The 12,358-nt window shown below is 33.7% G+C and overlaps 1 protein-coding gene across 4 annotated transcripts in view; it reads right to left on the bottom strand.

The window, feature by feature from the left end:
• Nucleotides 1-1,018: 1,018 nt before the first annotated feature.
• The window catches only part of FAM3C (FAM3 metabolism regulating signaling molecule C), a 47,689-nt gene continuing 36,349 nt past the window's right edge, over nt 1,019-12,358 (bottom strand). For all 4 annotated transcript variants that reach the window (XM_003318815.4, XM_009454080.5, XM_054687671.2 and 1 more), the window contains 3 exons: nt 12,221-12,305; nt 3,287-3,413; nt 1,019-2,695 (listed from right to left, as the gene is read on the bottom strand). In XM_003318815.4, the coding sequence (XP_003318863.2) occupies nt 2,606-2,695; nt 3,287-3,413; nt 12,221-12,305 (302 nt within the window). In that variant the 3' untranslated portion in view covers nt 1,019-2,605. The remainder of the gene's footprint in view (nt 2,696-3,286; nt 3,414-12,220; nt 12,306-12,358) is intronic.

A 12,358-nucleotide genomic window follows, 5' to 3' on the forward strand; every position in this document is an offset into this window, starting at 1 on the left:
TTACATGGATTTATTGCTGTACAAGAGGTTGAAATAATTGAAGAGGTTTAAGTGACAAATCTCCCTAATCAACACAAGTAATTTATCTCTCTCATATTCCTTTGAAAAAGTATTCTAAATGAATTTCCACTTTTAATTGCTCTACTAACTGAACACGGCACATTTTGCATTCAATTAAGGGAGAGTTTGTTGACCAAACTGAATGAAATTATAACTTTTTTGGTCAAGTTATTTAAAATTTATGTAAATTTTTAAAGTATAAAGTGCAACAGGCTAAATGAACTCAGCTTTGATCTGTCATAAAATTATAAAATAGCTGATTCACTTAAAAACAAGTCCAATATAGAAAGAACAATGATAAATTTCCCATTAATCCAATTAAATTCAGGAATATAAAGACTCTGGTTCAATTTTCCTTTAATTTCCCAAATACCACTTATTTTCCTGCTTTCTCTTGTTAAATTTTAACATTCATATTACAATACACTTATTCTGGGACAGCATTGGATTACAAATAAAAAATATGCATTGATAAGCCCATAAGCACCATTTCAAATACTATGTCAATGTTAATTTGATTTTAATAAAGAACATTCTTAACATTAAATGAGCACTGTTTCATGTCTAAAACCGATTTTAAAGAGGTATCTGAAAATGTAGTATAAAGTTATTGCTTTCAAAGTTAAGTTGGCACAATCTATACAAGATTGAACTGAGACAAAAGGAAACCACACCAGTTACATAACCAATCTTTGTCTTCTTTTAACATATATCTGGAAAAGCTATCCTTTTACAGTCTTAATAAAAGGGCTTTTTCCGCCATCTAGATACTTAGCTTCTTACATGTTAAGATACATCTAGGATATTACTATTTTTAACCACAGCAACAATTTTTTTTCCAAGTTAGGCAGTATAATAAATGCTTGAAAAACCTTGTGTGAGTTTTTGTGAAGTTCTGTAGGTATATTACTTTGCCAGATAATACAAAAAAAAAATTCACAAAGCAAAACCAGGAGTATTTATTTTCATTATTTTAAAAAACTGCAACATTTATTTCACAATCCCTGGAACTGTAAAATAACTATTCTTTTAATTTACAGAATTGAGGGAAGTATTTTAAATGTCAAAATACACATGCTGAATGTGATTTAGCATATAAGCACCAAAAATCCCAAAAGTATACAAAGATTGTTTAAACATATAAGGTGCATTTATTCATGAATTAATTACTTTCAGTTTGAAGGAAGAAACAGTACTCCAAAGTTCATCAATATTTAAGAAATTATCCGAATAGCTTCCAACTTGGTTTACAGCTAAATAACAGATACTGCTTTTAGGTTTTTTTATACAATGCATCTAAACTTTAGGTTCGAAATTTAAGTGCTGCCTTACACTGTGAATGGCAGTTTGATCACTAAATTTATGTTCCAGTTTGAGATACTTCATACACAACATATATTTAATGCCCTGAAAACTTCTGTTTAAAAACTGAGTTATTTAGTGAACATCTGAAGGCAACAAAAAAAGATAGATCTTCTATATTTTTATGTAGAATTGGGTATAAAGTCATTTGGGGTCAAACACAATTATTTTTTAAATGTTATCAGTCCACCCAGTAATAAGAACTTTTGTAAATATGCCACTATAGCTTCGGGCAATAATTGCTATTATGAAGTTAGATAAACACAGGATTAATTTCTTGGTTTACAAATCAAAATTATTGTGATATTAAAGCATGCCTCCTTCCAAACCACTTGGTCAATGCTGATAACAATTAAGAAAAACGTATGCTAGTATTGCTCTAAATACACTGACTTAGCTGTCCTGAATGACCTAATTAGGTTGGGGAGGGGACTTGGCCTGGTTCTCCAGTTCTGTGAAGCTGCCACCTCCAGCCTCACTCTAAATAGCTTATACAAAATCAAGTTATTCCCATAGCTAACACAAATCCAGCAAGCTGTGGTCCTAAATGCCATCTACATTTATATATTTACTTTTTTACTGTGTACATTAAGAATTTTGTTGTGCTTTTCACATATCCGATGTATGTTTTCATATTAAACATTCCTCAGTTTCTTGGGAAGGAAAGAAAAAGATCATGAAAAGAGGTACATCAGGAGAGTCGGACTGTAAAGTAACATTACACACACAACTAGCCAAATCTCTTTTTAATTTAAAAGATAACGTCATCACAAGGCAACATATAGAAATATAAAAGAAAATAAAGTATCCACCCTAAAATCCCTATTATTCCATGATATTTTCACAGCAACTAGTATATATATCAATATATTTTTCACAAACCATTCAGTTACACATTGTGTATGCTTTTAGAATTTAAAATATGTATTACCATAGCAGTCTAAACATTGTACTTTTAGGGAAATGTGCGGAGACATGGTTCAGTGATTTGATCATTGTGATGATTATTTACAATGCTATCTATTTACGTTAGCAATAAATAATCCTGATATCAAAAGAGACAATACTCATGCACACACCAAGATGGCTGCATGCTCTTAAAATATTTACACATAGTTCTGCCATTTATAGCTCTCCCATTAAGAGTGAAAGTGCGCTTTCTTCAATTCTCTCCACATTTCCATTAGTCTTGCTTCTGGGGGATGCATCCTTCCATTTCTACAACTTCAGGCCATCCTTCATATTTGTTTGTATCCTTATTGTTCTTTATGTGCTATTGGAACACAGTAATAATATACAGTTTAAAAAACCGTTGTAAACTGCTGATTTGCAGTAACATTTTACACATTCTCATTTCAGTAATACTCATGTCAACAATAAGTTCATTTAAATTACTGGTCAAGATATTAAATGAGTGACCCTCAGGTTGTATCACATACATGGCAGACCTTCAAATAACAGCTGAAAGAATACATTGCACGTGCTTTTAAAGGATTATTTGCTAGTCAAAAACTAACATTTACATTCTACTAAGTTAAAAAATATTTCCAAACTTAACTGATTCTAAAATCCAAAGCTCAATTAAAATCCTTAATAACTAAAGCTTCCGAAAAGGCTTAAGATAGGTAATCCTATTCCAATGCATTGTCCTGTAGGAAAAAATATTCCCGTGCAGAATTTTTAAGTTTTGAAATTTAAAAGTACGATGGTTATTTCAAATAACTGATTACCAAGAATTTATGACAAATATATGATCATATTTACTATCTGCTTTATCTAATTTTCAAATAGCTGGGATGGGAAAATGCACCGTAAGGTTTCACAGAATTTGTTTTTGTTAATTCTGAGAGTCTATGACACTAACCTGTTCAAAAGGGCTTTTTGTCTTAATGCCCTTCCCACCACAGAAGACCCAGTTGTCTCTAAAACCAAGATTAGTAATAGATGTGCTCCCCAAATCAGCAATGAGCCGCCGTGCCTCATCATTGAGTCTTGAAGAGGGAGAGAAAGAATACAACAATAAACAGAGGGAACTGTATGCTAATACTGGTTCACTGGGATATTAACACATAACATGAGACAAAATGAGACTTTAAATAACAGAACATTTTGGAAAATAATTTTTTTTCAGAGTTACATTTCTACTGGTTGAATTCTTTAGTGACAAAAGACATGAACTCCAACAATTAATTTTAAGTTTATTCTATTAAAAGGACCTGTTAGGTTTTTATTTCACAACAATTCACCTTCATTTAACTTTTTAAATTACACTCATCAAATAAATAAGGGATACCACAGTTAGTAGATGCCTACCCAGGCTAATCCAAGGTCTTAAGCAATCAATATTTTTATAAAATTAATCCTTTTGAATCTCCACTAAACCCTCTGTAAATTACATTTGACCAGAATAAAGATAAATGCTGACAAAAATCTGTATGTTTCTAACACTATGTTTTATTTAAAAGAAAATGAATTTTGAGAACAGATATATAAATTGTACTTCAGTGATAACTGCCAAGTGGTTAATAAAAATGAAAATATTAACCACACAGCAGCTAAATGCCTACTAGCAGGAGGAGGAGCAGTGACAAAAGTCAACCACCAGGGAAACTACTAATTGAAAGATGTCCCTAAAAAATTTTGTGTAAGTGATCATCCTAATGGTCAATGATTTTCTCTCCTTTATCTCTAAGGAGAAAAGAAACTCAGAACATAAATGGTAGCTATAGAGCTTAAAAAAAGAAGAAGAAGAAAAAAGGGCTACTTGTACACATATTTGGCATTGAGTCCTATATACTGCGCAAAAGACAGCTCTAACAGGTCACTTAGAGAGGTTTGTTCTGCTAAAACCTGAGGCAAGGCAAGTTTATATTTCCAAACAGCAGGAAAGTCAGTGAGGAAGGTACTTATTCATTCTACCGTGTTCTTTCAAACATCTCATGCTAGTATCAGTTAGCTCCTTTAATATCTTAGTGAAAGAAACACTACATAGAACAGTTCTCATTTAACTAAAGAAAAAGGGATACTCTTATGGTTTTTTTAAAAAAGCTTCATAAAACAGGAAAGAACTACATATATCATCAAACTTTCATGATTGATGCCAACCACATCCGTAGGGGCTGTGGAGCTGTTTTGGCCACAGCCTGGGCACTGCTGTCTACCTGGAGGAAGTTCACTAGAATCAGCAAGAAAATAAGCCATAGCCTGTGGAGTATTTAGCCTTTCAGATTCGCCTCCTATATTAAGTGGTACATTTATAGCCAAGTGAACTAAAAAGAAGTGAAATGACTGTGCAGAAGAACCAATCTCAGCCTCTGTGAAGACTGTGAGGCCTTCACACGAAATCTGTGCATATGCACTGGCTTTCCCTCCACAGTTCCTCTGCAGCTTCGTTTCCTATGCCCATCCTTACATGAATTATCCATCACTTTCCACTTGTTTGCTCACTTGATAACCAACTTTGGTGCTAGAGGGAAATGCCCCCAAATTATCACCTGAACCTTGTTTTCTTGTTTCCAAATGTTATTGGGATGCCATGGATCTAAAAGACTGTCAAATTCCACTTGCGTAGTTTATCCAAATGTTCTATTTTCTAACTACCTTATGGAAGTCTACACTTGCATCATCAGCACTAGCGATGAGTTTTGCTGCTGTAACAAGAATAAATAGTATTGAAATGTCTAGAGCACAGGCAGTAGGCTCAGTGGTCAGCTAAATGGACTGCCTCCTGCAGAGAGGCTTTGGGGTTCCATTCACATTTACATCTCAAAAAAATTATGAATTGATACCTCACAGGCCTTTAGGGTGGCTCATAAACAGGTGAAATGATGAATGTGAAGTTCACAAATGTTAAGAGATTGCTTTATACAGGAAAAATTCCCTGCAAAGTAGAAGGTTATCCAAACGCAGGTCTAGCTCCCTGCCAAAAGTAAAATCTTATCCAAGAATTTTGCATCAACTAAGAAATATGTTGAAGGGCAGTCAGGCATTCTTATTTTTGTACTCCTGAATTTCAGAAGTGACCATTATGATCTGTATGAATAAACCAAGCTGATTTACAATCAAGCCAGAGATCGAGGAGAAACTTAAAGATTGAGCTTTATGTTTTAACTCCATTAATCTTATTCCTTGCTTTTCCATTAGAAGATACTGAGATCCTGTGCAGATATGCATTAACATAGCAGGCCTGAGCTTAGAAAGGCCTACTAGCAAGACTGACCCTTGGCTATCCGGCCACTTGGATTTGCGGAGGGCTCCTATCACTTTCAAAACTGATAAGAATGGTTCACTGTGTCTAAACTGTGGGCAAAAACAATGCAATTTATGCTGAACACTTGTTTTCTCTCTGGGAGTCTGGTATTTTGCAACAGGTTAGGCAGAGGGTGCCTACATGACCAGCCCCTAATAAAATCTCTGGGCATTGAGTCCCTAATAAGCTTCCTTGCAGACAACATTTCCCATGTGTTGTCCTAACTGGTTGCTGGAAGAATTAAGCATGTCCTGTTTGACTCCACTTGGGAGAAGACTCCTTTGTCCCTCCAGACTTTGTCCCATGAACCTTTTCCCTTTGCTCATTTTGCTTTGTGTATTTTTGCTTTAACAAATCATAACCATGAGACCTACTGGAGAAGTGTCAAAACTGGGAGTGGTTTGGGGGACGTCTAACACATAGCCCTGTGTATATCTAACTACAGTTTTATAACAAGATGACTTTGTCAATGACTTCTAACACTTTCTGATCTGCCTATGTAGAATTTGGTGGATTATTTTATTATTATTTTTAGATATCTTCTGTGTAACTAAGTAAAAAAAAACTTTATATTTCAAAAGTTTAAAATCATGTAACATAGCCAGTATTTAATTGAATATACAGGAAATGTCAAAATGCCCCTTTTTTAAAAAAGCCAGGGCAGCAAATATATTTTTATATAGCATAAAGGTTGGAGATACAAGCTTTTTATTCCACATAGGGCACTCTGAGTTTGTTACATATATTTTAATCCTTACTAATGGTCTTAACTAGCTGAGTTAAAAATTTATGTCAAATATATTATTTTAGTGAATAATTTTCTTCAAAATGAACAGAAAATTATCCTGTGATAAACCAGGATAGACAGAGAACGGTATCAGGTTTTGCTAGAAGACAATCTAACGCTGCCCAGAGGCAATCTAAACTAGAAAGGGAGGAAGTGGGAACTGGACACAGGAATCTGTGGGTTCTGCCTCAATCCTTGCTGGGAAAGGAGGCACATCGGATAGTCCTACAGTTGCACCATCAAACCAAGCCAATGCTGCCTTTCTGGAAGCACAGAAAGCAAGAAGGACAATATTAATGGCTCAATTCTGATTAATAGGGAAGAACAAGCTGGGAAGGAGAAAGTCTGGAAGAAAATCACCATATTACCTCAGGGCGTTGAAGAGTAAGAAATGCTAACTATATAAGGCATAAATGACGACCCAGCCTAGACTTTAAAGAGAACATATTATACAAAGTTCAGATTAGAAATTTTTATGAGGGAATACGACTCTTTAAAAACAAACAGAAAAACTCTATAATTTTCACTATATAATTGCTAACACTTCCAGAAAAAAATGGAGCATAGTTTCTAAATTAGTGCTATCATAGGGATGTTTTATGATGGACTCAAACTTAAGAAAGGAAGTGTGCAAAAATACAAAGCAAACCACATTACTAATGACGAAATTTTTAATACTACTAACCAGGAAGACCTGTAGTGCTCAGAATGAGATGAAACTCATAAAATTATTAAAAGCCACAGAAACAGCTTTTGCTACTAAGTGTGAATAACAAAGGGACTCACTGTTTCACGAGAATGATATATCATCCGATCAAAGCATGACTATCTTTTACAGGGAGGCAAACATTCTTTGATCAACATAAAAAGGGAATAGTAGCTCAAGAAGTCCATGTAAGTGCTCTAAAGTAAATTTAAGCCTCCAGTCCTGTAAACCCCCTCCCCCACTTCACATTTTTAGATTGTAAAGGAACTTGTTGAAATAATCATCAAGGTAGTGTCAGTTATTTTAGAAGCCTCATGGAAAATGGGAGATGCTAAGACATTATCCCAGTTTTCAAAAAAGGCAAGAAAATTTTAGAAATAATGGTCCAATAAAACTAATGTGAATTCCTACCAAAATCCTTGAAGGGATGACAAGAAGATCCTGTGAGCATTAAAAAGCAATAAGGAAAGAAAGGGAAATAAAGGGGAACTAGTGGGAAGGAGAGGGAAATAAGTAAAGCCAAGTTAACGTCATCACAACTATTTCAGCTTTTGAAGAGGTTTTCAGGCAGTAGATCAGGGTACTGCAATTAGTCCATGAATTTCAAGTGAGCATATGATAGTCTCAGAAAATAACCTCTATGAATAAAATAATGAAATAGCAGCTGGATGGTATTCCTGGTAGGGTACACTGGCAACTGTTTGAAAAGTAGTTTCTGCAGCTGATTAACAGATGCATCCCTTGGAGGAAGCCTCTAGCAGAGTGGCACACCGCCCTTGGTAAACATTTTTATCAATGACTTATATTTAGACATAAGCATGACTTTGAAGAGAGTACAAAGCCTGGATCATGGAAACTTCATAGGACGAATGTCAGAATCAAGACCAAGTGGACCTACATCAGCAAAATTAAATTTAACAAGGATAAATGAAAATAAAGGCCTTCATTTAGATTAAACAAAATCAAGTTCTGAATGAAGAGAAAGACCTGATTTGACAGTGGTTTAGGAAAAAAAAAAAAAAGCCTGAGATCAAATAAAAAGATCTGAGAATTTAACTTGACCAAAAACTCACGAGCCAAAAATGTAATGTGTCTGTTTAAAGAAAACTAATACAATTCTAGTCTGCATGAATTTTCAAAGAAATGTAATCTCTAAAACATGGTAGGCTAGCATCTGCATTGTACCTTGTACCAGCCAGACCACATCTGGAACCCTGTGTTTGATTTGATGCATTCATTTTAAGAGAGACAATAATCAACTAGAGAATGCCTAAGAAATATAGCCAGGAAGATGAAACAAATTAGAAGCTATACATGACAAAAAGTTAAAAGAGCCTGTGTATTAAGCCGGAAAAAGAGAAAACTAAAAGAAAAATACCAATTAGCTTCAAATACCTGAAGTATCAAATGATTTGGGGAATACACTTACTGTTTTGTTGTTCCATCTATCCAAATTAAAGAACATCAGGCAGAATTTAGAGGGAGACCACTCTGAGAATGTAACACTGTATTGTGAATATTTTGTTTCAATCTATTTCAAATGGAGAAATGAAAGGGTACTGGCACATTAAGTAGGTAGGGTGTTAAGTAGAGGTGTTCACAGAGAACAAGAGAATCTTGCCCAGGCTCCAATGCTGCTTTAGGTGACCTTTAAGATCCCTTCTTACTCCAAGACATTCATATTGAAGCCCTTCACGTAGGCATAACATGTCATAGAGTATTCTCTCCAAAAGGAAGAATACAATTGGCAAGTTTAGCTTGCTCATTCAAACCATTATCTCCTTTATAACCAAAGAACAACTTATTTTAGTGAGGGTCGGGGTGGAAAGTAGGTATCATTAGATAACTGTACTCCCTGAAGTGTTAAGTTTTCTCAGATGTAAGTTTTTCTCTATCTTGTTTTTTAAATGGGCTTCACAGAATCAAGAAAACACCATGATTAACAAAGGAAAAGACGTTTCTTTAGGGCAGAACTTCAGAGCCTTTCATTGTGAATCCCGAAAAGGGGCAAAATATAAGGTACCATCCTCAAACTTCTTTGACCATTATATGTACTTGTAAGGGACAGGGGTTCTACCAAACACACTCTGGGAAATAATGTGATGGAGATCAGTCCTAGTCAATCTGCCGAAGTTCACAGCACTGCAAAGCAGGCTCATCATGATTAAGAGAAACTAGGATCAGAGATGACGAGAGAGAGAGAGTGAGTGAGTCAGCTGGGTCCTGCTTTCTCTGGTTAACATGCCACCCAACTTTCTCTCTTGGAAAGAGCAGGGACATTCAGTTTACGCACTTAACTTTCTTGAGTATAAGTGGAAGAAAACGAGGTAAAATTCAATGGCCTTAAATAAGGAAAAGCCATAATACATCAGCAGCAGTAAGCAGAATTTCTATTCATATATAAGAGAGGGTATATAACACAACTGGTAAATCACTGCAAATGTGCCACAATTAGACACCTGCCAAAATAAAAGGGATATATATATATTAGATGTAGATTGCCTTTCTTAAGGATGTTGTCCATTTCAGTATAAAAGATATGATGCTTACAATTTCTTTTACTGGTATTTAGAAAAAGGAAATATTTGAAATATAAATTCGTGTGCCCCAAACTAATACAACTCAATTCATTTAAATTCACAGATGAATCATATATTGACCAAGTGACCAAACGTAAAGAAATTAAAGTTTAGATTTTTCCTTTTGCCCTAGAGGTTGACCTCTCTTCCAAAGCTGCTTTTGGTGCATTTAATGGGCACCAAAAAATAGCAGTTGTGCCCTCCCCTAGTTCTTAGTTGTGGCTCCCCTAGTTCTTAGTTGTGGCTCCCCTAGTTCCTCCCCTAGTTCTTAGTTGTGGCTACAATTTATTATTAGCATATTAGCAGATTAAGGGCAGCAATTTTGATTCCCATCAGGTATAACAAAATAATCTGGTGAAAAAGGGAGGTCATGTTTGTCAAGTCAGAAAAGTGGGGCCTTTTCTTTTTAATGTTAAAACTTCAAATTTTACACGTAATAGCCTATTCTCTCAGCAAAAGCAAATAGCAAGTTACCTGTTTTTTGATGAGAGCCTAATTACATCCTGTTTCATTCTATTTAGGTAGATGAAAATGCTTGAATAGGCGAGTTTTACGTTAACCTTCGATTTATGGATTTAATATATTCTTAGTTGAACCAGATAAAAGGCACAATGTCAATGAAATTACTTCAGCTTACAACCATTTATAAAGTATCACTGTTTTCATGTAAATCTGTGATAATGTAGCTATAAAATAATACATTTATAAAAATCAATACATAAAAATACAAATTTCTGTATAAATCTTGTAGTATTAAGGCTCTGTCAATTAAAATCTATAAAATCTATAAATCTTGTAGTATTAAAGCTCTGTCAATTAAAATCTATAAAGGATGTTTTTTATCCTTGATAAGTCATCTGAAGAAAAGTCAGAGAAAAAATTATTTTTTTCTAGAAAGAAGAACATTAAAGGGGATTTAATCTCAACCAGAGAGGCATGAAGTACAATTACTTTTATAAAACAATTTTAAAATAATTGAAATAGTGTCTTTTTGGAACAGAGATAAATAGGTCAAGTGAATGGAACAGAACAGAAATTGCAGAGATAAAGCCAAATCTACATAAGAACATAGGCATTGTGTGTCATGGGGAAATTACAAATGGGTTTTTAAAAATACATGACAACAGTGAAATCACTGGAAGAGAAAATCTACTAAATACCTAATCTGGAGGTGGAAAAATACTTCTCAAGTATACAAGGAGACTGATAGAAAAATACATAGACTATATAGGCATTAGTCTAAAATCTAAAATTCAAAAAGCACCCTACACTAACAAAATTAAAAGCAAATAATGTACAATAAATACATTTCTTTTTACATTAGAAATGGTTAATATCCTTAAAACATGAAGGGGTCTTACAAGTCAAGATAGGCCAACTCGAATGGTCAAAAGACAATTTACATAAAGAGGCAAAAAAAAAAAAAACACTTGTGAAAAAACTCCAATCTCAATAATAAAGGCATATTAAAATAAGATACTTTTTCAAACTCTTAAAATTGAAACTTAAAAAAATTAACAATCGGTGCCATGGAACTTCTGAGAAAAATATAAAATTGGTAAAAAAATTTTTAAAATCCATTTTTAAAAACATGCACATCCTTTAATCATTTCCACTTTAAAAAAAAGAAGTCTATCTTAAAGACATAGACGTGGACTGCTCAAACATTTCTAAGATAGTCTATGGTGCTAAGTATGAAAATTGGAACTAGCCTGGGTCCAGCAATAACCCATTAAACAGGTTATAAATCATGACATTTTAAAAACCAGACTAGGCAGGCATAAACAATTTTTTATAAAGAATATTTAATAATAAGGGGATATATTCACCACGTAAGTGAAGAGATGTGCTATAAATACTAGCATTCTAAATATTTAATGCCAAAAAAAGTGTCTTAAGTCATCTGGAATAGAAACTAAAATATCATCAATGTTTACACTGGGTAGTGAGATGGACTGGAACTTGGTCTCTTTGCGCTTTTCTATAATTTTCCAAATTTTTACAACATATACTATTTTAAGAAAAAGTTATAAAACTATTATATATTAAAATTATTTAAAATATAGCACACCTGTATCTTTGACAATTAACTCCATTTCTTGAAATTTACCCTAATGACATAATAGGGAAACTTTATATAAAGGTGAGCCCGTAACTGCTGATGAACCATAAAAATGCTATTGAAGAATATTAATGCTAGGAAAAACAATTTCAGAATGTTAAAAAACAGAACATAAAAGTATAAAAAATGTTACATATGATGTGATTCTAATTTCATGACAATATATGTGTGATAAACATTTACATATAAAACCAGGAAGGAGGCAAAGTAAAAACAAAAATTGTTAGTTGTGTTTATCTGGTAGTTTGATTACTTTGCTCTATGTTACAGATTTTTTTTTTTAATGAAAATGTATTGCTTTTATAATTACAAATTATAGCTCCAAAAAGTTCTGTAAAGTTTTAAGTTTACATACTTGGTTGCTCCATCATCATATGTTCCCATTAAAACTATTGTTCCATCTTGTATGGCCTTCAGAAACTCAATAAATGGTGCCACATCTGAAGAAAAAGAAAGGGTTGAGGGTTTTAAAAAATGACTGAATAAGCATCAT

This window comes from Pan troglodytes, chromosome 6 (genome assembly GCF_028858775.2).
Source record: "Pan troglodytes isolate AG18354 chromosome 6, NHGRI_mPanTro3-v2.0_pri, whole genome shotgun sequence".
In the NCBI taxonomy this organism is placed as follows: Eukaryota; Metazoa; Chordata; class Mammalia; order Primates; family Hominidae; genus Pan; species Pan troglodytes.